The 25,791-nt window shown below is 40.3% G+C and overlaps 1 protein-coding gene across 2 annotated transcripts in view; it reads left to right on the top strand.

The window, feature by feature from the left end:
* Window positions 1-6,073: 6,073 nt before the first annotated feature.
* The window catches only part of cdh22 (cadherin 22), a 96,722-nt gene continuing 77,004 nt past the window's right edge, over window positions 6,074-25,791 (top strand). Inside the window, exons 1-3 of one of the 2 annotated variants that reach the window (XM_028575565.1) lie at window positions 14,872-15,135; window positions 15,265-15,290; window positions 23,602-23,896. In XM_028575565.1, coding sequence (XP_028431366.1) covers window positions 15,090-15,135; window positions 15,265-15,290; window positions 23,602-23,896 — 367 coding nt within the window. In that variant the 5' untranslated portion in view covers window positions 14,872-15,089. Of the gene's footprint in view, window positions 6,305-14,871; window positions 15,136-15,264; window positions 15,291-23,601; window positions 23,897-25,791 lie in introns of those variants that run through there. The other variant, XM_028575564.1, reaches the window with a different exon arrangement.

Raw genomic sequence — 25,791 nt, 5'->3', positions numbered from 1 at the left:
ACCAACTGGCCAGACACGATGGAGACAAACATTTTGGAAGAGGATTCCGACTGCTAAAAGAACCAGATGAAGTCATGCCTCCTAAGAAGCAACCGGCGATAGAGGAAATCGATGACATTAAGAGGTCACTTGACTTTCTCTCTGAAGAGATTACTGCTGTCAGGCTGCAGCAAAAAGCCATTTTAGAGCTGGTTGTGGAAGTCCAGCTTCAAAATCAAGAGAAGGACAAGAGACTCGCCTTCCTGAAGAACAGAGTGGCGGATCTAGAGCAGTACACGAGAATGAATGATGTTATTGTAACGGGGCTCAAAATAAAACCTTGGTCATACGCACGGGCAGCGACAGTGACCACTGACCACGATCGTGAGCCCGGCGAGTCGGTTTCTGACTCCGTGGAGCAACAAGTGGCAGCCTTTCTACAGTCCAAGGGGATCAAATTGGACTGTAATGCCATTGAGGCTTGTCACCCTCTGCCCCAGAGAAATAGAGCTCAACAGTCCCACCCCTCCTCCGAGGTTCCGGAAGTAAATTTCCCATTCATTTCTCCCATTGACGTCTGGAAAAGTCTGTATATAAAGAGTTTTAGACCATGCCTTAGGCTAACCAGTTACGACGTGAATCATAAGCATACATCATATGATTTTGAGTGAAAAAACAAGGTACAAGACTGTGTACATATTTTCATTATCAAGCGAAGGAACTCATCCCATAAACCACCGCACACCACTGAATAAAGGAAGCTACATTAGTTTAGCTAACAGCTAATTTGGCTAACCGCTAGCTGAGACAGCATGTAATAACTTTAAAAGACCCTCAAAATAAAACCTGAAAATAACCATTACAATATATAACCAATGTTACGTCAGCTGTAGCTTGCTTTACCCAGTGTTTAGTTTGAGTTAACATTATTTTAGACTGAATCAAGCTGTCAGCTAGCGGTTAGCCAAATTAGCTGTTAGCTAAACTAACGTTAGCTTCCCAGTGGAGGCTAACGGCAGAAGCGTGGAACAGATCACGATTTGTGCAGTGTCGTAAATTCTCGGAAAACAGAATTATCATCTTGGACATGCGCATGACGGATCGTGCAGGCAGCTCCCGGCAGCTCCCCCTCCTCACCAGCATGAGTTCCACCAATCAGAGGCATCACTGTGGGATTGTTCAGGATTGTGGGTAATGGAGTAGTTGTCCAAGACATGTGAATAAAAGACATTTATCTCAAAACAAGGTTGGTGCCCCATTAACTTTTGGAATCTATATGAGCATATAGAATCGCTTAGTCATGTCGTAGCTGGTTTTAAGTCTACCATCGATGGTTACGATTTTATGGCTTATACTCCAATTGTCAATGGAGAAATTGCATTGTATTTTCACTTCCGGAACCCACTGTGGGCGAAACAGTTGAGCTCTATAACAGCGAGAAGCAAGCCATTATAATGAGATTTGTTAACCAAAAACACAAAATTGCACTACTGAAAGAAGGAAGGAAGTTGAAGGGAACAGACGTCTACACAAATGAACATCTCACCAAACGAAATGCTGATATCGCCTGGAAAGCACAAACTGCAAAATCTTCATGAAACTAAACGGAACACCTGAGGAGGTGAAAGTGATGGTGATCAACGACATCGTGGATTTGGACAAGTTTCAATGAGGAGCAAAGTGGATTATGAGGTAACTGGAAACACAAGTAAATAAACTCACCTCAAACATGACACACTCTGAAAATAATCATTCATCTAGGCCTACATCCGGAGATAGTACACCCTTACCTATAACCCAACTGCTTGCTGATTGTGATAAGCTGGAACTAAAAACATTTTAATACACAGCATAATTCACAAGACATTGAGCATGATATCGACCCAGAAAATAACTTATTTAACATCAGTGACCACTGCACCTATTACACCGATGATGATTCAGTGCAACCAAACCATCAACACAGATCGGAAATGCCTGTTATCAATTATTCATTTTAACAGTAGTAGTCTGTGTGCAAATTTTGTCAATATTAAGGAATATTTACATCAATTCACAAAACCGTTTAACATAATTGCAATATCGAAAACGTGTATTAATCCTGAAAAAGGTATGGACTTTGAATTAGATGGTTATGAACTGAATTATAAGAACAGGGAGAACAAGACTGGAGAAAATTTTGTCAATATTAAGTAATATTTACATCAATTCACAAAACCATTTAACATAATTGCAATATTGGAAACGTGTATTAATCCTGAAAAAGGTATGGACTTTGAATTAGATGGTTATGAACTGAATTATAAGAACAGGGAGAACAAGACTGGAGGAGGCGTGGCAGTGTATGTGGACAAAAAAGCTCAAATTTAAGGTGGTAGAGGAAATGACAACTGTAGTAGGAAATTTATTAGAATGTTTAACTGAAATTTAATTAAAATCTGCATTGAAAAGAAGAAGAATGTAATTGTTAGCTGTATTTATAGAGCACCAAGTTCCAATATTGAACTATTCAAGGGGTGGATGGAAAACATCCACAAGGGGTGGATGGAAAGGATGTTCACATTGTCAAATCAAAAGGTCATGTTCATCTGTAAGAATTTTAATATAACTTAGCACAAAAAGTAAGGAAATTTGTATTTGGTAGATTATTTCTCTGTGGTAACAATACATTTTGGCAATAAATCTTATACCGTTGGAAAGCGTGTTTAGTTCCCTTTCAAATGGTGCCCCCATTTGTAAGGAACATGCATGTGCAAGTGTGGAGAAGAAGACGTGGAGAACGCTATGCTGATTACTGCACCGATAGAGTAGTACCTTTTGGTGGAGGCAGTGTGATGGTGTGGGGTGGCATCTCCCTCAATGGAAAAATGAGGCTTGTCATCATTGGAGGCAATCTCAATGCAGAGAAATATAGAGATGATATTCTGCAACGAGTGGCAATCCCATATCTCCACAGTCTGGGACCGAACTCTATCCCCCAAGATGACAACGCTCGCCCCCACAGGGCAAGGTTTATCAGAGACTACCTCCAGAATGTGGGAGTGGAGAGGATGGAATGGCCTGCCAGCAGTCCTGACCTCAACCCCATTGAACACTTGTGGGATCAGCTTGAGCATGCTGTTCGTGCCAGAGTGACCAACACAACCACGTTGGCTGACTTGCGACAAATGCTGGTTGAACAATGGGATGCCATCCCACAGCAGTGTGCGACCAGGCTGTTGTGGCTGTGTATGGTTCTTCCACACGCTACTGAGGCTCCTGTTTGTGAAATTAATAAATTCTTAAATTGCCAATATGTCTGTTTATTCAAACTTCAGTCATCCAATCCATCAAACATCAAACGAGTCAATGGCAGATTAAGCTGTTTGGCATTGGCAGAGAAGATTTGGCAAATTCTTCATGGGCGCAACCTACATACTCAGTGCTGCTGCTCATCCCACAAATGCATAATGTATAATCCATTCAAAAAAAGGTACACAGCAATGATTTTCAAAAAATATAGAAAAGAAGGAGGGCTTTAATAATTGCAATATGTGTTCTTTGACGTATGTGTATGATTATGCATGTGTATATGTGTGTATATACAGTATGTGTATGTATGTATGTGTGTGTGTGTATATATATATATATATATATATATGTATAAGATAAATGTGATAAATATAAATGAGATACAAATATGTGGTAAATTAAATTATAATATTAATAATTTACTGAGTTGTGGAAAAGGGGTAGGATTAAATAAGTGTATAATTCTTCCTATTCCTTTTCAGACATGTCTAAGTTGGCTAATGTTACTTATTGTTTATTGAATGTTTTGCTCATTTAACTTAGTATATTTCTTTGATACTTTGGTTTCTTTTTGATAAGTCTGAAATAAATTTCTTCATTCATTCATTCATTCATTCATAAATGTCTTCATTCATTCATTCAACTGTACTAAGTAAAGAAGAGGTCTAAGCTCGTTAAGATGCTCCTGAACTGTTTGCTGTGGATATTGGACACCCACAGAGCAATTGGTTTCCAATACCATGGACATTGCCTTGACCAACAGTCTGAGTAGGAATTATTTCCGGAAGCTCCAAGCACGCTACCAGGCAGCAGGAGAGTGAGATTAGAAGTCCTATTCCAGCCGGCAGAAATACAATAGGTTAAACCACCTGCTGGCCTGGGGAGCTTTTCTTCGACTGGTCTTGCAATCTTCCTTTCTTGAGATCGTGAGGCCAGAGACATACTAAATGTTATTGTTTCTCCTTTTTCAGTCATCCGTTTTTTGTTCTGAATGTTTCAAAGAGACCATTAATCACACTCACAGCCACACACACACAGTCTGTCTTGTTCCCTCCTTTAATCTTTCACTCATTATTTCATTTTTCAGTTCTTTTTTTCATTCTCTTTTTGTCTTGCTTGTTCTCATTTACCCTCCCTCTAACCTCTCTTTCTCTCTGTGTCTCTGCTCCGTCAGCTCTGTCTTTCTTTCTAACCTCTGTGAATGTTTCACAACAGCAGAGGACCGTATCTGCTCCCCCCTACCGCTCCCCAATGTTTGTCTGAAGTATTAGGGGGTTGTTGCCTTATTGGATAGAATTAATTGATTAATACTTTTATCCAATTAGTGCTCCCTCATGCAATTAATCAGCTGGCTGATGTTGGGGCCGCTCCGTCAGTCGGACGAAAGGCAGACAGATGCTTTGGGTCTGGTGTGTGATGAACAATGACCTCTCCCCTCTCTCTCTCTCTCTCTCTCTCTCTCTCTTTCTTTCTCTCTCTCTCTCCCTGTGTCTATCTCTCCTTCCTATTTTGCACACACCTGGTGTCCTGTCCTCTGTTCACTGTTCTCACATCGCTCTCCAGCTCACAGCACATTGTTAGAATTCTTGCTGAACACAAGAATCGCCAGTGGAAAAACAGTTATGTTCAGATAATCCTAATAAAACCAACATATCATGGTTTTTGTGTCTCAGAACACACAGAGGTAAAACAAACATGAACAGAAAGGTAGTGTCTGAGGATTTGTTTTCTTTCTTAATTCATTGCAAATTGCACATTCAACACTATTCTTGCTATATATGGAATAAATAAAAAAATGTCATTCTAAACCCTGACTGATTTTGAGGCTCAATAGGACCTTCAAATGTATCAAGTAGAAAACATTTACAGATTCAGCCCAATTTGCAATTATAATATCAATTTTCTTTTTGTGTCTTGCAGGTTTGTCCCATTCCTGCCTTTGAGTCACTGATAGAGTTGTCATGATGGCCAATGAAATACCGTAGGACCTTTGAAGAATGAACTTTCCAAACCACTGGATTGTTCTGGAGGGAAAAACCAAGATCAAACAAAATCACCAACAGTAAAATTAGTTGGCCTTTTCTCAGTCCAAGGATTCTGCTTCAGGAGGCAAAACTATTCATGCCTTTTTGAGGAACTGGACTACAGAAGAGTTTTCTTTCCAAAAAAGTTCAATATACTCATTTTTAGACAGCTTAGTATTAAACCACCTGAAACACGCACCAACCATTGGCCGTGACATGGCTAAAAGTGAAATCAGATACACTGAAGCGTAAAAAAACGAGTCAAGAATGGATGGACACCATTACTCTTCAGGGGCGTGTCCTTCACGGCCATTGTATCCCTGTTTTCCCCTCGTTTCCCCACTGATCAGGGAGATAATCCAGTAAAATTTGTTTTTGTTGCCTTCAATAATTCAGCTTGAAAGAAAAAAGTCTGTTTGTTTTACTACTTTAGATCAGAATTGAAAAAAAGTGCTTATAAAAGGTGGGGCAGATACTATCAGAGAATCATGATGACTTACATGTTACAATACAAACAGATACTCTGCAGGAGGTAGAAAGTCAATATGCGCCACGCCGTACCCTGTATTCAGCAGATAACCTCAGATTTATTTGTGATCTCATGGATTAACTTTCAAGTTCTTACACAAAGACCTTTTAAGTTTGCCCTTGTGGACTTTTATTTGGTATAAAACTATAACCGAAAAACCTTCTGTCTACATACACCTTTTATGTTACATGTAGACCCAGGCTCAATTTCTTCCTTTTTTTCTTTTCCTCTTTTTATTTTTTCAAACAAAATGGCTCCTTCTTGGACAGCAGGAGCTTGGACACTGTTGGCAGCATTGGGTTTTCTTAGCTGCTGTAGTTTTGGCTGGTGTGAGGCCTCAAGGACTAGTGGTTCGACCTCAGGAGGGAGTAGACAGGAGGAAGGACCCTCATCATTGGAAAGAGTGAAGAGAGGATGGGTGTGGAACCAGTTTTTTGTGGTGGAGGAGTACACAGGCACAGAGCCGCTATACGTTGGAAAGGTAAGACATTTCATTTCATCATCTAAATATAAAAAAAACTTTGCAAATAAGATCTGATTCCTTGAACTGAAGGGATTTCAAGTTTAAAAGGGTGCAAATGTGAACTGAAGAATACCATAATTCCTTCGCTCAATTAGACCTTAGTGACGCACCCCAACCTTAACAAACAGCCATATATATGGGCTCATCCAGTCTCTCCACTGCTGACTGTTCCAATTTAACGGGAGAGAGAGGAGCAAGAGGGGTTAGGATGGTTACCACTACCATCTTCAGCCAGAGAGGACGTTATTTTACACATAATAATCCACGATGATCACATTACACAAAACTGAAATTGCACGTCAAAATGACACATTGTCAATATTTTTAGAGACCCCCCAAAATTTTACAAATCACGTTTTCAGGGGAGCCCATGTCTTATTAAGGGGAGCCGAGCTCCACCTAGCTCCCCCGTAGTTTGCACCCTGCTTTTCTTCTTTTTATCAACATTTTTTTTTTTTTTTCATCACCATGAGCATAAATAAAGTCCATTCCTTTGAAGCAAAAACTGTTCTTGACCTTAAGAATCAGAGACCCAAAACCAAAATATGTAGCAGCCCCAACAGGCTTCCAATGGCAGATATCCGTTCATGGATTCATTTATTATTTGAGGAGATACAAAAATTCTCATCAATCTTGTTTTATACATAGTGACGCACACAAGTTCAATAAGCCGCTAAAGTCTTTGCAGTTAGGGTACTTGTTAATAATCCAGTTACATTAAAGAGAATCTTATTTCATGAAATGTTTGAAAAAATACAGAATGTTCCTTATTTTGCTAGTGTCAAATGCTGTATTGACATTTTTTATTAAGATATCAGCACTGTCTGACACATCTACAACAACCTATATCATTGTTGTTAGTAATTTTCCATTACATTAATCTAACCTTAAGCACAATAATTGCATTTCGATGTGGAAAAAACACAAACATTAAAGGCATTAACTTTGAAAGGTCTAATCCTGTGCATTCCAATTCCAACAATAACCATAACCGGTGCTCAGTGCATTTGAGTTGCAGTTCAAACAGCAGGATAGGAGAGCCTACTGTGTAGCCTACATTGAAGAATTCAAGTACAAAACACTAGTTATGATGGTGTACAGCTGGACTGGAGTATGCAGCAACATTAGCTGTTCACTGAATAAGACGTGTAAACCCCCCGCCCATTTCCAGCATGTGAGGTAATTGGTTTGCATCCAGGGTTGTGACCCAGGTCGTATCTGATTTGTCATGACCAGGGATCAACCCGTGTTGACTGGCTTGGTTTGAGTTGACAAAAGAATGGTTGAACACAGGTCAGATAACTCTGGTCTGACCCTGGTCATTGGTGTAAAAGAGGTATTACAGACACTAGCAAAAAAAAATTAAAAAACACGCTGGTCATGGGTTTAAAGGTCCAATATGTAAAATATTTACTTTATTTAATCAAAAAATTACCGCAATATGTCATCAAATATTAAGGAAACATGCTAAGTTGAAATACTATCTTATCTGACAACAATGCTTAGCCAGTATTTTCTCCTTTGAAATTTCCATTCCGTGGCCTGTGTGTTGTAGTCAACTGCTCATTTTGACACCGGAGTTGCCAGAACATGGAAGGCAAACACACAAAAACAACGTGCTGGCTGCAGCCATGGTCGCAGCAACCACACAAACCGGATGAACAGAGAGAGATTCATTACTAAACAGTTGCATCAACAGAGACGTGGTAAAACACAGGTAAATACTGGAAATGCATTTAAAAGATGGAGACAGCTTAGAGCCTAAAAGGACGCAGAGTTGGCTAATTACCTCCTAAATATGTAAGCTTCATTAATTTCTATCACGGCTAACGTAGTAGGGATGGGCATTTTCAGTCATTTCAACATTCATGTGCTCGCATGAAATTATACAGAGTACTCAAGTTAGCTATTCGCAAAAAAATTAGACGAGACACAGCCGGTGAAGTGATCCCCCTAACGTTACCGGGGGACCCGGCAAGCGGGCGAGCCACGGCTGTTTACAACCACCATGACAGACATATAACAGAAACCGCAAGTTTGAGTTACTCATAATGGAAACATGTAGTTTAACTTCGGCTAAACAACCGTATAACCTGCATTGTTGAATTGGGACACAGCTTATGTTCTCTACAGGTCGCTCTGCAATGTATGTAGCAATGTTATGCTATGTTATGGAATATTATTGTGGCTAACGTTACCATCGGCAGCTTCAAGGTTATGAGATGTTGGACAGTAAGATGATTCCCACCTTTTTACAAACTGGCATGCAACCATAATGTGTGATACAGTGTATAGACGAGCTGTATAACGGGTTCTGGAAAGTAGTAGTACCGAAAAGCTCCCCCCTGCCAAAATGATTCCCCCGCTTTTGTTCAGAGGCCGTAGTCGAAGAACAGTGACTGTGCCCTGGGTACAGAGGACCGCAAGCTTGCGATCTTTTTAGTGGCTGTTGCAGTGAGGTTAAGCCGAGAAAGGGTGGCTGTCAGTCAGGCACAAAGCTCCGCAAGGTTGCGGTCTTTTTAACGGTCGTTGTTGGTACGTTTAGCCAATAAAAGGTCAGCCGGGTACAGACCTCTGCGAGAGTAATGGCTTTTATGGCGTTTGAAACCTGGCAACCCCCGTGAACTTCGACGGTGGGGAGGAGGGGCCGGGGGAGACGACTCTCTCCAGTATTTTTAATTTGGACTGCGGTAACCATTTTAAACTCTAGCTGTCAGTATTACATATTTGACCTTTAAGAACAAGAAGAGATAGAGATCAAGTCCCAGTGGTTTTCTGCAATGAACCTCTGGAAGGTGCTCTATCACCAGTTAGCAAGCTGTAAAACCCTTTGCCAGAGCAAAGACAAAGCTTTGAATACACTGTTTTTATTATTATGATTACACATCAAAACATCAATACTGTCACTTTTTTCTAACACCATCTTTTGCTTTGAAAGGCCCTGGCATGCCATAACTGTGACCTCGTGTAGTTGAAGAGAAGCAGCCATTTTAAAAGAGTGTCTACCTTCAGCTGTTAGAAGTTTTGTAATTCCTGGGCAGTGTAGGAGTTACAGTGGTTTTGAGTTTTATTTCACTCCCACATTTCTGTTCTCATTGTTATCTACAGATAGAGGGGGACCTAATTGTTCTCTGATCCACTCTGCTTTGTTGTGCTGCAGAACCTCTGGAAGCTGTAAAAATCCATTGGCTTTTTTATGCAAACTGAATACTTGCTGATGCTTAATTTGAAAAGCTTGGTGAATCAATTGAAATGTTTCTGGTGAAACTGCATTTTGACTTCAAAGGAAATGTTGCCCGGACAGTCTGAATATAATAATACATACAGATTTTGACATTCCTTGGTATCAGCTTCAAGTATTACTAGAACACAAAAGGATGGAAAGAAGAGGCAATAAGCACTTACTGTGAACCTTAATCCTTTATCATGTTATCATGTCAATGACCTTTTAATGTGTCATTTCCATTACATATGGAAAACATCGGCAGTGGGCCTGAATCACAAGTTCTAATCCTTAGAAATAACACATAATTTAGCTGATTTACCTCAAGAGCTGTACCTGCCTTTCCACCAGAAGAACCAAGGTCTAAATTTAGTTCCTTTGCCCTAGTTCTTGAATCACAAAATGGCTCTGCTGGAAGGAAAATACTTTCTGATCACCAAGGAACTATCAGGGCAGATTTTACAGTTCACTGGTCAAACTCATCCCCCGGTGTGTAACTTTGTTCACACAGTAAGCGACAAGAGAGTAAACAAGAGAAACGAAACATCATTTGCTCATTGTTTCAATATGATTACCTACTAAAGCAAGAATAACGGACTATAAGCACTCATATCATAGCTTCTTTGGAGGCAGGCACTCTAGAGTTTTCAGACTCCTTTTCCACCTTTGCATGTGTTCTTTGCATCTGGGCATTACATCCAGCCTGTGTTATTGTTTTGCTGTGTGTGAAAACTGTGTTTTAAACATAACCGTCATTTTTTTAAATTCGTTATCAGAGTAATTTGTTAGTTTTGTGACTAATTTGTACCCTGGTACTTTAATTCCTGCGGCTCCTTTGTTCCTGAAACAATTTGGTCAAACAGCGGCATTACTCATAGATGACAAACCTCAGCCATGTACTTCTCTTTGATGTTGAGGACAATATATTGACACCAGAAATGTGATTATTGAATGTTATTACTCTAACGTAATTATAGAGAACGAGTATATGTCAAATCAAATCTGTTTGCTATCATCTTGGTGCCATGTGTTACATTTGGGAATATTGTTGCCTTCTTTTTTCCCCCTCTTCTCGTTCACATCCCATTCATCAGGTGCTTCTCAAATTAACTTTATTGAGTTGATCAGAGTGGACAGCATGTACGATTTGATTGCCTTACATAGGACGTGATCTGAAAAGACGGGATATTAATCCAGACAGCATGAGACTCAGCGATGAGTCACACACATCAATCATGTGATTCCATTGTTTCTAATCATTTAGACATGGCAATTGACCAGCTAATATTGCATCTGCATATATTGATCTCTCTATTCCTACAAATGAATGAAGATGTTCTACGCAACAGCGTCGGGTGTTGCAGAATATTATCTTTTGGCCATTGTTTGTCTGCCATTGTGATTGCGCTGCATTCCTGCTGGCAAGTCCAACAACATGGCCAACAGGCAGTGCTGTCTGTCTGATGGGGGACAGAGAGATAGACAGAGAGAAATTGAGTGGTACATAAGGAAAGAAATGAAGGAAGAGGGCAGGTTGCAAAGGGAGACTGTGGAAGAAGAGGCTTCATACACTGACTTATGATTCATTACAGGACAGGGTGCCAGGGAAGTGAACTGATATAAAAGGGCTGAGGGGAGCTCGAGGGAGTGAGACAGCAGGAGGCGAAGAGAGATGGTTTTATTAATATAATTATCTAAAGTTATTGCACTTCATGTGACTAGGGCACTGTCTAGTGCTATCAGTGGTATTAATGGTTTGTGTGAATGTGGATGTCTGTGTGTAACTCTCTCTCACACACACAGATGGACTCTGCTGGATTTTTGGTATCAACACTGTAAGTTGAGCAGTAGAGGATTAAAGCCAAGGAGTGTGCCTCTGTACTGGATAATTACGACAAGCTTTTTTTCATATTACTTTACCCCAACTCAGCAACCTTGCCAAGTTTGCTCCGTCTCACACTTTGGCTCTGCTAATGAAATCAGATTTACCAATTGGGGTGGCAGTAGCTCAGTCTGTAGGGGCTTGGGTTGGGAACCAGAGGGTCACCATTTCAAGTCCCAGTACAGACCAAAGTACAGAGTGTGGATTGGTAACTGGAGAGAGGCCTGGACACTGCCATACTACCGTACCCCTGTACAGAGTGTAAATTGTAATTTCCCCACTGGGGATCAATAAACACTATAAAAAAAATGATCACTTGCATGACATTAAACTGGCAGCTTCTGGTCAATACATTTAAATAATAAATCCTTGAAGACTTAAATGATGCAACTATATTTTTCTTCTTGCCAGCTACTTTAAGAAAAGGGGTTGTAACCAAAGGAAGGGAATGGGGAACACACAGGAAGTGTACTTTTGTAAAGTTGCTGTTGAGCCCAGATAATCCTAAATGGCTGTTGTTAAAGGAAGTAAAGGAAGCAAAAATGACACATATTTCTTCTCCTCAGTCATGTGTCTTTCTCCTCTATTTTGACAAAAGCTGCCAGAAATAAATCCATTTTGAGGGTGTGTGTGTGAGAGAGAGAGACTGCCTTTATACAAATAGAATATAGTTCGGCAACAAAAACAATATAGTTCAAGGGTTTTGTGTACAGTGTTTTTTGTATCTTTCCAACTCTATCCTGTCTCAGCATTAGTGTGTCCATGTGCTTCTTTGTCCCTTTTTGTTAACTCTCGGCATTCAAATTGAAGCCAAATTAAACAGATGGCCTCATCCTTTTTGTTCACCAAAATGTCTACATCTTTTTGAAGAATATTAGTTTGATTTATGGCGTATCACATTCTGTGGTTCTGGTTATGTAGTTTTTCTATTTGCTGGTTTGTTTCCTTAACAGCACTTTGTTAGAGGAAATAGGAAAAGAAGAGTTTAATAGGAGAATATTGTTGGAATATTTCATCTGTTTGATATTTTTCTGATTTAATACGGAGTTCCTTCGTGATACCCGAGTAGTCTTGGATGGCATACTTTGAATGCCTTGTGTATGTGTGTTTATGAATGAGAGGTGTTTGGCCATGGACACAGTCAGACAACAGAAAAATACACATACTATGCATGTTAAAGCAATTCTCCCATCGTAATTAAACAAGCTGGGATTAATCAAATGTAAGTCCAATCTTCACAAGGCTGTAATCAAAGAGGAACAAAACTGCTAAAGATGGGAGGAATGATTAAAAAAAACTGTAGTGCTGTTGGACATGGTGTTTTAATGGAGCCACATTTCCCATTTTGTGGAATGAGAAAGCCTTTTGTCCACTCTGTGTTGTCATTTTTTGGAATTATTTTTTAAATAACTAAATGATATGACCATGTTATGTAGCTTATTTCTTTCCTATGTGTGTGTTTCCATCCTCTATCTTCAGTCTAAGCTTCTTTCTGCCTCCCATCCCACCCCATCCTAGCACCATCGCCCCCTCATTTTATTTCTCTTCTTCCTCTGACTTTTTTCTTTTCTTTTTCCTCTCCACTATGCTACCATTTACACTCCTCTCTTGTCTCCGTCTCCCATGGTCTGTACCCTTCCTTCCCCATAGCTCTCTCCACCTAGGCTGTCTCTGATACAGTCACCTTGTTAACACTTTGAAGCTGTTAAGATCAGAGAGCTTGACAAGCTGCAGTGAAATGTGGCAGGCCTACTCCTGATTACACAGACTTAAATATAAGACAGCCAATTTGCTCCCGCTTTGAAACCCTCAATGCAGCCCACATTCTGATATCACCACTGGAAATCTAAAATTGTGCTTCACAAATGTCTTGCCATTCTATTTTATTCTTTTATTCTGTCATGTGATTCTGTTTTTATAGTACATTTAATTGTGCGTAGAAGCCTGTAAACTTTTTATATTCAAATTTGCAAGCTTGTGTGGACTAGCCAGACCCTCCTCCATAGTGCTGTGGAGGAAGGTCTGGCAATGCAAGACTATTCTAATACCAAATCATCACTATCCACTCTCTCATACATTCACTTAAGATGGTTTTGTGCTTTAAACAGAAAAAACTCGTGTTTTCAGTGCTGGTGCACATACATTTTGGTACCACGGTTTCCTACCAACCCACAAACTGTAAAATAAGACAACCCAGTCAGTTTTTTTGTGGGGTAATTTGATCAGAAAACTTGGGTTTCAAAGGATAACAACCCATTCAGATTTGGCTCCCCTTATGTCACATGCAAGCTCATTAGATTATACCGCCCACCATCTGACTGAACTACCTTCGCAAAGGTGCGCCATACTTTTCTCACGAGCCAATCAGAGCAGACTGGGCTTTTCGGGAGGGGGGCTTAAGCAAGGGGGTAAGCTTTGCTTCAGAACTCGAGCCATCTATGGCGCCATTTTGTTGCTAACTGGCCATCACCTCCTGTTAGCATTCCACTGACCGCCATTTTTTTTTTATGTCACTTGACTTTACATCAGAAATGTTTGAAGACTCTATTTGTCCGTTGTTTAGTTCCAAAGAAACACGACAATGTATAAAAGGCTCCATTACCTTGTACCTCACTTTATGGCTCCGTAGCAGACGTTTTTGTAAAAATAAGCTAACAATTGTGTCATAACCAAGTGACTTACTGTCGCATAGTAGAGAAATTGCCATATAGTACAGGAGAAGTTCGCAGGCAGTTTCGACTTACATGAGCTGTTTATGTTTAATTACTGATGTTAACTAGCATGTTAATTAGCAATAATTAGCCTGTGCCCATGTTATCTCCTTACATCCACCTACACTCTCCGTATCTGTAAGATTGGGAATGATTGAGATTTCTCTTGGCACAGCTACCAGAAGACTTCCAACTTTCAGACACGTTGCTCACGTCACATTCTTTCAGTTGGAGGCTGCGCAGTAAAGCTGGCCATCACCGGAAAAGTGCTTCTAATATCCTTCACTGGTCTCCGTCCAGACCAACGGGGTCTATTGGTCCATTATATACTGTCTATGGGCTTAAGGCGAGACACGGTAGGCAAAAACATAGTTTTTTTTTCACTGGTCAATTTTGAGATTTTTGGCTATTTGTGTTCAATAACATGTCTTCTTTCAGACATGTGGTGAAAAAAAGTCAAAAATACACATTTAGGTCTTTATTTTACTATACTTTGTCTGTTAGCGTCGGTAGATTTCTCCTAAATTCAACAAAAGTTGGCGTTCTAAATCATCCCGCTGCTCCGCGATCGCTGTCTGCACCCTGTCATCTCATATACCGTTGGAAAGCTCTCTCTCTCCTCTACAAAGCTGTCCAGATATGGTTATTTCCTTTTTATCAGCAACCAATCGTGAAAGTAAAAGGGAGGATTTAGCGCTAAATGCGCAATCTCATTGGCTGATGACCATTCCTGACAACGTGATTCGCTTAGAATGGTCACGTGACGCGCTCTGACATTTCCGCGGTAGTTCAGAATGTCAAAATAAATGCGTCGAAAACGGTCGAAAATCACCTCAGAGAAGACGAAAACAGTTGTTATTAGTAAGAAGACACAGGGGATTACACACTAAGACAGCAGATGATGAAATACCTTCACATAGTACGTTGATGTTTAAACTATCGTTCAGACAACAGAAGTTTTCAGACAGCGGAGGTAATCAGACTGACTCTCTCTCTCTCCCTCTCTCCAAGCAGTTTACAGATATTCATGGCCTACATGTCATATATTAAATATGTAGATGTCACATATATACTATTCTACTACTACTGTCTCATCTCCTAGGAGAACTACCAGCTTCTTTTCTAGTGGTAAGTTTGGGAAATTTTATTTTTTTGGCTATTTTTCCAAGGTGTAAATCTCTTAGTGAAGATACTTTTTTCCCACTGGAGGAGGAAGTGCATCTCTGTCTGACCCAGTTGGTGGTCACTGAGCCTGTATTTAGTCAGGATCCGTCTCTTCTTCGTATCTCTGACAGTGTGAAAATAATAAGTTTAACAATTTAGTCTACTTTGATTGCTTTCTCCAGTGTTCTAAATATTGGTCTTTTGAATGATTCATAAGAAGCTCATCCCTGTGTATCACCGGATGTCCAGTGACAGTGCAGCATGGAGGCACTCAGAATGACAAAGCACGCCTCAACTTGGTCATATGGGCCCAGTGTCCACAAACTGCAGCCAGTATGGCTATTTCTACATTCAATGAGGGTGCCTCTGCCATGCTGGCTGTGATGGAGAAATTGTGGCTTCAGAGCACCGACTGTTAATGCAATGAAGGATGACGACATGGTTAGGATCTCAAAAGCCAATAGTGTCCATACCGCCAGTGCAAAGTGGAGCTTAAAAGTGTAAACACAGCCAAAAAAGTGAAAAGACATCAGCAGGAGATGGAGGAGGGCCCTACATATGGTACTGGCATGGATATGGAGACTGTAAACTAACTTGGGGGAACCAGGCTGTGTAATGGTTGTGTTCTGCCAGTTTGAAGTTTGTGATGTAATGGTCTTCAGTTGAAGGCCATGTTGATGTGTTGTTTTGGATGTTATGATCAGTGATGGATGAAGCAATAATGAGTTGTGGATGTTAAACAGTGTGATACATGGATCTTACTTGGACCTGAAGGGATATATGTCTGTAATTCATGGCTTTCAATAGAAATTTGTGGAATTTTGCTATAAAAATCTTTAAAGCCCATTTTCTCAAAATGACTTTTCTCTCATACTCCAAGAACGAAATCTCCACTTTAGTAGCACCTTTATACACCAAACCTTCCAGTCTTGTACCTAGTTATATTATGAAGACAATTACAGAGGGATTTGTAAATATATTATTCCTAGCCTGATTTATATAACATTTTATTCCCAAAAACATGGCGAAAATCGTTTTTTTAAGGCTATTGACAGTATCTTCTGATTTACAGGATAACAAAAGTAGATATCCATAAATCCCTCTGTAATATTTTCCCCATCTAATATGTGAACACAATGAAAAAATAATTTTGAACGTGGCTTTATCCAATACTCAGATTTCGTTTTTTAAAATATATGCAAATTAGCGCATTTTTCATTAGATAATGCCTAATTTGCATATTTAAACATTAAATTACAGAAAACTTGTAATACATTTTTTTCTCATCTTAATGTAAGTAATCATCTGGCAGAGTTTCATCGTGATATCTGCTAGTTAAAAAAAATTCCCTATTCACCTGTAGTGTCTCGCCTTAAAGAGACACACGCTAAAACGCTATAGAAAGAGGGTGAATGCTGGTATATTCAGACAGACAGTAGAAGAAAAATAATGTGTTTCTTAAACAAAAGCATGCATGCAAAAACCCTAAATACAAGTATGAACCCAAAAAATTAGCATGATATGTCTTCTTTAACATGCTTTTAATTTACAAACTCAAAAGAGCTGACAACCAAATAAGAAGGAAACTTTCCATCACTGCATGTGAGTCATATGTCCCTTCAGCAGGTTAGCCTACAGTGACAGCTAGACACATTGTTATAACCCAAGGGTGAACCTGACAGGGCATCAACAACCTCACTCACCCTTGAGTCACTCCACAGACCTCCACTGTAAAGCCTAAGGCATTGCTAACAACTACTTGCATAAAGTTTAACCTAAAGCCAGACACTGAATCATAATAAGTGCAAAGCTACTGTGACAAATACACATTTTTAGGTTTCAAAAATATGTTCAGATGTTTTTATCAATTTAATTTACAATAGGTTATTACTACATTACTATGCCATATGTAGAGAGAGCTGAGAGAGTTATTGTTCGCTCTAATAATTCTTTCAATACTGGACACAAAAGTAATTTCTTTGCAACAACAAAATCCACATTCTTGTTATAGTTCTTTTATTATCGAATGATTACTGCAACCAATAATTATTTTGAAGTACACATTGTTATGTGGAGGCAGGGAATAGTGGGCCCAAATGCAGAGACAAGGGAGGCAGGTAGGAGATGGTTGGAGCTCAGGGATTTATTAATGACAAAAAGCGGCAGCACAGAGACTGGAAAAACACTGGGAAAAATTCACAAGGAAAAACTCACAAAAGAATGCAGGGAAGATTCCAAAAGACACTTGTCAGGATAAAGGCACAAACTAACGAACAGACACAAATGGATGCAAAGTAACAGGCACAGACTCAAAACGATCTGACAACAGACAAAGAAAACACAGAGGCTATATAAACTAGGTAACGAGGAAACACAAGACAGGTGACACCAGGGCTGGGGAACAGGTGGAGCACATCAGACAATCACACAGGCGGGAAAACACAGGAAGTAAAACTAGACATGACAAGACAGAAAACAGACTATCAAAATAAAACAGGAAACAGAAACACACAATTCAAACAGGGAACAGAAATATACACAACAAAAAACACAGTCCACAGAATACACAAAACAGGATAAATCTACAAGACAGGGAACAGAAAAATACAGAATAAACATACAAAACAGAAAACGGCAACAGAAATATACAAACAGGCAACCGCAATGTCCATAACCGCAACACACGTAATGGGTGTATGAGTATTGTGTTAATTATTTGCTAACTAAAATACAATTTGTATAGTTGTTGATGTTCAATAAGCAATACATATTCAGATTCAGTGAGTTATGCTGTGGGCTAACCATTTTTGTTAAGCATGTATTTGTTTACATTTTGGTCAATTGGCACCAGGGAAAATTTGCCATCTTAAATGGGGATGTCCTATCAGTTCTAATGGTATATGTACTCCAGTGAAGAAATACATTCCCAAGTGTGTGCTATATTGAATGAGAAAGTGAGTTCTCCATCTCAAGGAACCATGGCAGCTGTGCCTTCATGTACCACGATGCATTGCGCATGATCAGCGAGTTCACTAAGCCCTCTAATCTTTTTTAGTTAACATAATAAACTCACAAAATATCAAGAAAGGAATATTATTATTCTTACACCTAAACTGCAAATACAAAACAGTACACCTTCTGAATTCAAGTTTGTCTCTTTCACCGATCAAAGACGAGATTAATTACCTGTTGATCCAGAAGTTCAGGAGAGGACAATAACAAAATAAAATTCACAAACCGTCTAAGTTAGTCTTTCCACTCTAAATTCACCGAGCAAGATGTGAAAATATGCCAGCTTCACACGCTGTATTTCCACTCGCGTCTGTCTCTGCTGTCCTGGCTGCTCGTTGCCGGCTCTTGCTCCTTTTCCGGAGGCGGACCATTAAATTAGCTAAATAAAATGACAGAAACCGCCCCAAAATCGCCCTGCTGGTCCTTAGATAGAGATAAGAAATTGCTGAATTGTTCCTTTAAGTATATCAAATTACCTATTAAGAGTTCCTGTTTCTTATTTAACAGTGGATGTACAGACAATGACAACGCTGGATTACTTTGATACGGAAGAAAACTTAAAAATGTCATGATTCTCAAGCAAATTCTGGAGTTATTAGGAGTGGTTCCTACTATGACTTTGAGTGGATTTGCAATGCACATAAGAGAGATAATGATATCATCGTAAAGTGTAAGTCACACCAATCTAAAAATATAAATATGTCTGTCTCTCCCTCACAACTCTCGCCTCACAGTCACATTAAAGGTTTGACTAATGAAGCAGTTATGATTCTTGCTCAGCAGTAGTGGAAAGTTCGTTTTTTTCTCCATCTTTTTCTCATGTAAATTTGTTAATGGTAGATTTGCACTCCTGTTTTTTTTTTTTTTTTTTTCGCTAACAGAATGACGTCCTGGCTCTGACCTTTAGTTTGCTAAGAACAACTTAGCTAAGCGTAGTGTGTGTGTTTTTCAAGCTGCCAACTTGAATCACTCCAGTGAGGATAGACTGACAGACGGATGGATATATCTAGCCTGAGGGGGGAGAAATAGCATCATCTCAGAATGATGAACTGTGTGTGTGTGTGTGTGTGTGTGTGTGTGTGTGTGTGTGTGTGTGTGTGTGTGTGATAGGTGTTTGTGTGGCTGGATGACCACATGTACAGTAGGTTGGAACTTACACGCATGGTGCCAGCTTTTGTGCAATTGAATTAACAGATCATGACAACATTTCACACACATTCTTTTCTGCAGAATCTAATTTAGAAATACAGAGAGAGGGTAAGTGAGAGTGTCTGGGGGAAACATATCCAGTGGCGCATGACTATGCACACTTTTATTGGATAACTCTCACAGTTTGGACCAATGAAACTTATTTTATTATAACTGAAATATTGATACCACCAAAGTATCTGGCAGTATATTTCCTCTGACTGTTCATGTCTTCAGGATGATTCAGAATAGTGAGAAAAGGCAAAAACAGATAGATAAAAAGGGAAGGGAAAATGGATGAGGGAAGCAATATCAAGGCACAGGCTTGCATTATTCCGCAGTTTTACGACAAATACTTAATGAAAACCCCCGCGAGGGTGATAGAAGCCTGCATTTAATTAAACCTTTATAAAATATTAACCAGGGAGGCCAGGGCGATTTCCCCTCTCCCCTGGTCTGCTCAGTAGATTGAACCACAGTTACACTGCATGGACAGCTCTGAATTATAATTTCAGATAGAAGGTGTGTGTGTGTGTGTGTGTGTGTGTGTGTGTGTGTGTGTGTGTGTGTGTGTGTGTGTGTGTGTGTGTGTGAGAGAGAGAGAGAGAGAGAGCATGTCTAGTGCTCACTAAAGAGCCAAAGGGGAGGTTGGGATGGGGGACCAATGCTACTCCTATTGCTGCCTCTGGAATGTCTTCTAATCACATTAGGGGGGAACTATAGCTCTGATTTATAAGGGCTCTTTTAAGTTCACTTTTCAGACAGACACCTCTATGTCTCTACCTTTTTTACAATCTTTGAAATGACTTTGATCTCCTAATTTGGGCGTCACATCCTGTGAAGGGCACAATGTGCAGAAAAGGCGTAAATCATCACTAGAACTGTGGTGTCTTTTTTTCACGAGGATGGCCAGTCTATAGAGCTCAGAGAAGGCCTTAAGCTGCAATTGCTATTGGGGAATAAGATAAGGGAATGGGTGGAAGGAATGTACTAATTTTTTCTGACAACTATCAATTACACAAACCATCAATATTCAAAGCAGGCACGGCGCCAGGATTCCAGTTTTGGATGGGCCAGACCAATTGTGGGTGGGCCTTAAATTAAAAACGTTATCAAATCCCTGTTTAACCTAATAAAAATGACTGGCTAATATACTGTTATATATATTATATGTGCTTACATAATAAAGATTGTAATAGCTTGATGCTATTTATATGTTGTTGCATTGTAAAAGTTTTGGTGCAAAGGACGGACCTATCCGCGATCGCTCTCCTTGGTTCTGCCCAAAAGAAGAGCGCTTTGGACTCTCCATTACGCACCATACCTGGCTGTGCTATAGCGCATCTCTCCTAACCTCAGGCCTATAGACTGTAAAAGTGGTCAGGAATCTAATATCGGGCAGCACGGTGGCCCAGTGGTTAGTGCTGTGGCCTCACAGCAAGAAGGTTCTGGGTTCAAAACACCTTTTATGTGTGGAGTTTGCATGTTCTCCCCGTGTCTGTGTGGGTTTTCTCCAGGTTCTCCGGTTTCCCCCACCACTAAAAATATGTTCCCCTCCCTAACTAGCTGATGTGTGGTGAGCGTTCTGGCGTCTGGCATCGTAAGGCGTTGTATGGCTGCCGTGCATCACCCAGGTGGGTGCTACACATTAGTGGTGTTAGAGAGCAGTCCCCACCCCCCCTCTCCCCAAATGCGCTTTGAGTGTCTATGATAAAGCGCTATATAAATGTAATAAAATAATAAAATAAATAATATTTCCCCAAACATAGTTTAGTTCTGCTCGTATAACATGAGGCCGAATATTTCACAATTCTTTTCAACTGTTTTAAGTTTTCAACAATATACAGATCAACAACACTGCCCGACAGTTTCAATCAATACTCGGCCACAGAACGTGTTCATTGCAACGTCAACTGTCATGTAAAACAAGACTCAAATTATTTCCTTACTTTAGTGTGATGATTCATGTTAAAAACATGTTTAACAAAAATAAATAAATCGTATTAATAGCCCTAAAGCATTATTGGCCATAACAAGAGAAAACCATGAGGGAAAAACAACTTGACAACAGTAACAAGCTGTTATAGAAATAGAACTGCGCCTGCAGCTTCTGTAGCGGGTTATGAATTGATTATTTTAATCCATATATCTCATATAACGACATAATACAATACAGGCAGAGTAGCCACATACCTTACTGTTATCCTCTGGCGGTCCTACACAATTAAACTCAGCAGAAGAAGTGACCGGATACTTTAGCGCTGGTTGAGTTGCGGGCTCATCCACGGAAGACCGATCCACAGGGCTATATCCATAGGGGCTATATCATCCACTCGCGAGGCAGAGGCAAAGGCTATAGCACCGGCGCTGGCCGCGCTAGCCGCGCTGGCCGCGCTTGGCGCATCCTGCGGTGTCCGAGACAAAGATGTGCTCGCCGTTGTGGATCTCAGCTCTCCTTCATCTCCTGGTTGCAGCGATGACTATGAGAACGTTCGTGCACGTTTAAGGTACCTAAACAACGACTGTTGCAACCTTGTCCTTTACTGGAAATGATTTTCACACTCTCAGATCACTGGGAGCTAGCCTAGCATACAGACGAGCTACATCCGATCCAAACCTCACTGTCTGCTGAACTTGCGCAGAAACATAAAAATAGACATGACCAGCTTTTTTTAAATTGTTTTTGAAAACTAAACATTTAGACAATTTTAGCAGAAATTATGAGATTATTTTTCGATTTTTAATAATTCGTCACCAAATTATAATATATTAATTAATTAATGTTTTTTGAGGAAATGTTTTGGGTGAGCCTGTTGAAAAGTGGGTGGGCCTAGGCCTGTCAGGCCCACTCATAAGGCCGTGCCTGATTCACAGCTAATGAAACTAAATAGAAAAGCCCATGCAAAATGTGGAACGTATTAATCTCAACTCAAAAGGTCCATGTACTGATTTTTCTAAACTTTCAAACGCATCTAACAGTTTGCTCAGGTGTCATCAAGTGTGGAATGTCGGTAAAAGCAATATTCTGCCTTGCAAAGGAAAAAGGCTGTAACTTTGTTTTTGGTCGAAAATAAGTTAATTATATTTTTGGGACATTCAAGACATCCTTTATCATAAAAGATAAGTATCTTGAGTAAATGTTGTGGTTTTTTTTCGAGAAAATAATGGGTTGTCTTAACAGTAACTTACAAAAGCCCAGCAGAAACCAAGGCAGAACACCGTCATTGTGATTGGTATAAAGAAATGCAAACAACCCAGGCCGTTTTTTTCTCCATTTCCAGGAGTGTATGTGTAGAGGGGCCAGACCTTGCTCCGCAGCGCTGTGGAGATGGGTCTGGCAAGCGAGACTATGGCAGGTGTATTGATTAGGACACTGCGAGTGTGAAGTAGTTTGAGTGAGCCAATCTTGAGAAAGCTACAAGCAGCAATAACAGAGGCCAAGCAATTGTCCCGTTCCGATAAGGCACATTTTGAACAGCACTGTGCTCGTCAAAATAAATTACTGTAGTTATTGCAACACTCGTAAAGCAATTTCTGAAAAAGGAAGACTTTGATACTGAGTCTTTGCTTATACTGAGTTTTTGCTTGTAGAACTTAATCAGAACGCCGGAGATCAGACCTGAGCCCTGTATTTGTTTAGTTTTAGGCAACAAAAGTGCTTTGGTTGATTTTGATAAAAAAGTAAACTTGGCCTATTTTGTGCTTCTAATCACTGTTGACTTTTCCATCTCCCTTGGTAAAGGTAAGGAGTCTAAACATAATCATAACAAATAATGCTTTAGTTGCTAGGAGTGGATGTTGTAGTGCAAGAGCAGATATTATAGGGAAGACAAATGAAATGCATTTTAAGTGAACAATTGTCAGAATCGGCATTTTCCTCAGTATGTCGGTAAAAACACAATCTTTGCAGCATTACTGTACATTTCTATTAAAATGTATTTGCTGTTGCAACGTAGTAGTATTAAAACGTAATTTTGAGGTGTAAGGGTTGCCATGGTGTTACAATGACAAAATAAAACAATGTATAGGGTGTGGCTCCTTACTGTCGTCACGTTTATTTTTTGTCAATTTACAGATCCATACGGACTCTGACGAAGGTGAGGGCAACATCAAGTACACTATCTCTGGAGAAGGGGCGGGCTCCATCTTTATCATCGATGAGCTAACAGGGGACATCCATGCCACAGAGAGACTGGACCGAGAAGAGAAGGCTTTTTACACACTTCAGGCTCGGGCCCGGGACCGGCTTTCCAACGACCTTCTAGAACCAGAGTCAGAGTTTGTCATCAAGGTCCAGGACATCAACGACAGTGAGCCCAAGTTCTTGGAGGGTCCCTACATCGGCAGTGTGGCAGAGCTGTCACCCATAGGTAAGGCGAGAAACATAGTACGGTCAGTCATCTGGATAGCTGTTTGAGCTCAGAATGGCCCAAAGGTGCACATACTGTAGATAATTACCAGTATATTACAGCTATTTTCCTGATCCATAAGTAGGGTATGTTACATAATGCTTTGTCCTGGGCTCAGGGAAGCTAGAAAATGCCAACAAGAGCAAAATGATCAAATATTCCCCCATTGGGAAGATGGAAAAAAAGACAGGAGTTGTGAGATGAAAATAGATTTGGATTCAGTGAATTCCTTGTGGATGAAAGAGAAGTAGAATGATGACATGGACATATGAGCAAGATCCCCACACAGGACTGTGTCAAAGCTATGACCCGTAGGTAGGAATGATATGGAAAATGAAGAAGACGGTGCAGGCATATGAAGAAGGCGAATTGCATTACTGTCAAATGAGCATTGTGGCTGCGTTCTGATACACTGTTATAAGGCAAATGATGAAGGGGGGAATTAGGAGGGAAAGAGGGGTAGAGGAGAAGTGCTCTACGAGAGTAGATAATGGCGAGTGTGCACCATATTATCATAGAGGCTTTTGACATTGAAACCACAATGCCACCTTTATTCTTAATAAGCATGTTTTTATTGTGAACAACAGTATTAGCGGCACCCTATGGCTGCTTAAAATTTTCAGCGAAATGGAAAAGACAGGTGAACGAGGGTGTCCGGGGCTTCATTAGCATTGTATTAATGTCACAGACACCGCTGATGTTTAATAAACAAAATTCTGTTTGGCTGCCAAGAGATATCACAATATCATGTGTGCTCAGAATGTTGTGTGTGATGCTGATTTGTGGATGTGTGTGTGTTTGTGATCATGCATATGCAGTAGAGGGGGGAGGATTGCTTTATGTTTGAGTGACTCCAGGAGTGGTGCAGAATGGAATGGCTCTTCTCTGTTCAAGCCTGATTGGAATTAATTCCTGCCTCCTCAGCATGATCCAACCATGGGCATTTCTGCCTACATTGCTCTCCCAAACTGAATGGGTTGTGTGTGTGTGTGTGTGTGTGTGTGTGTGTGTGTGTGTGTGTGTGTGTGTGTGTGTGTGTGTGTGTGTGTGTGTGTGTGCGTGTGTGTGTGTGTGTGTGTGAGGCAGAGAAAGAGTGAGAGACACAGCAATTGAAGGGTAGCAAAAAATAGAAGAGAGATAAATAGAATAGAAATTGTGCAGAGTTTTAGAAAAAGATGCAAAACCTTGGTAAGCAAGAGAGCTATTATCTTCTCAAGAAGGAGAAAAATTGAGTCATAGAGACCACGCTTAGTTAATGTTAGTTAATGTAATCTTAATGATCAGGACCTTTCCACTTTGGCTGCTCCCCCTTGTTCGACCCTGTCGCACCTCAGTCAAATTACGCACTAAATGAGTGTGTAGTTCATGTTTAAAACATCGTTTCGGAGCACTAGCCCTAATGAGGTAACAGCTATTGCTTAGTCAAGCATTCTCCTGCCCTGTCCCTGTCCCTGTTTCTTTCTGCTGTTCCCCTGTTGAACATCAGCTAAGGCCAGCAGGATTTTTTTGGCATGTCAGTGATAAGGTCACAAGCACAATGACAATAACGGAAAGGAGTAAAAGGAAAATAGAGGTGCCGGACAGACCAGGTTGCAACATGTCACTCACCAGCTCATTGGCTTTTGCTGCATATTACCTCTCGTACCCAAGTGTTTGAAGCATAGCTCATAATATGACTTATTGGGCCGTATCTTGCACCCGGCGCAAAACCCGACGCAAGTGTCTTTGCTAGTTTAAGACCGATGCAGTTATCAATTTCCCATCCAGCACCCGCGTCGTTTAAATAGCAAATGCACCTGTGATCATATTTGTTCTGGTCTTACAGGGAGGTGTGTTCAGGTGAAGCGGGAAGTGAT

This window comes from Perca flavescens, chromosome 4, assembly GCF_004354835.1.
Source record: "Perca flavescens isolate YP-PL-M2 chromosome 4, PFLA_1.0, whole genome shotgun sequence".
In the NCBI taxonomy this organism is placed as follows: Eukaryota; Metazoa; Chordata; class Actinopteri; order Perciformes; family Percidae; genus Perca; species Perca flavescens.
Note: the sequence above shows the minus strand (reverse complement) of the source record. Positions and strands in the feature narration are given on the sequence as shown.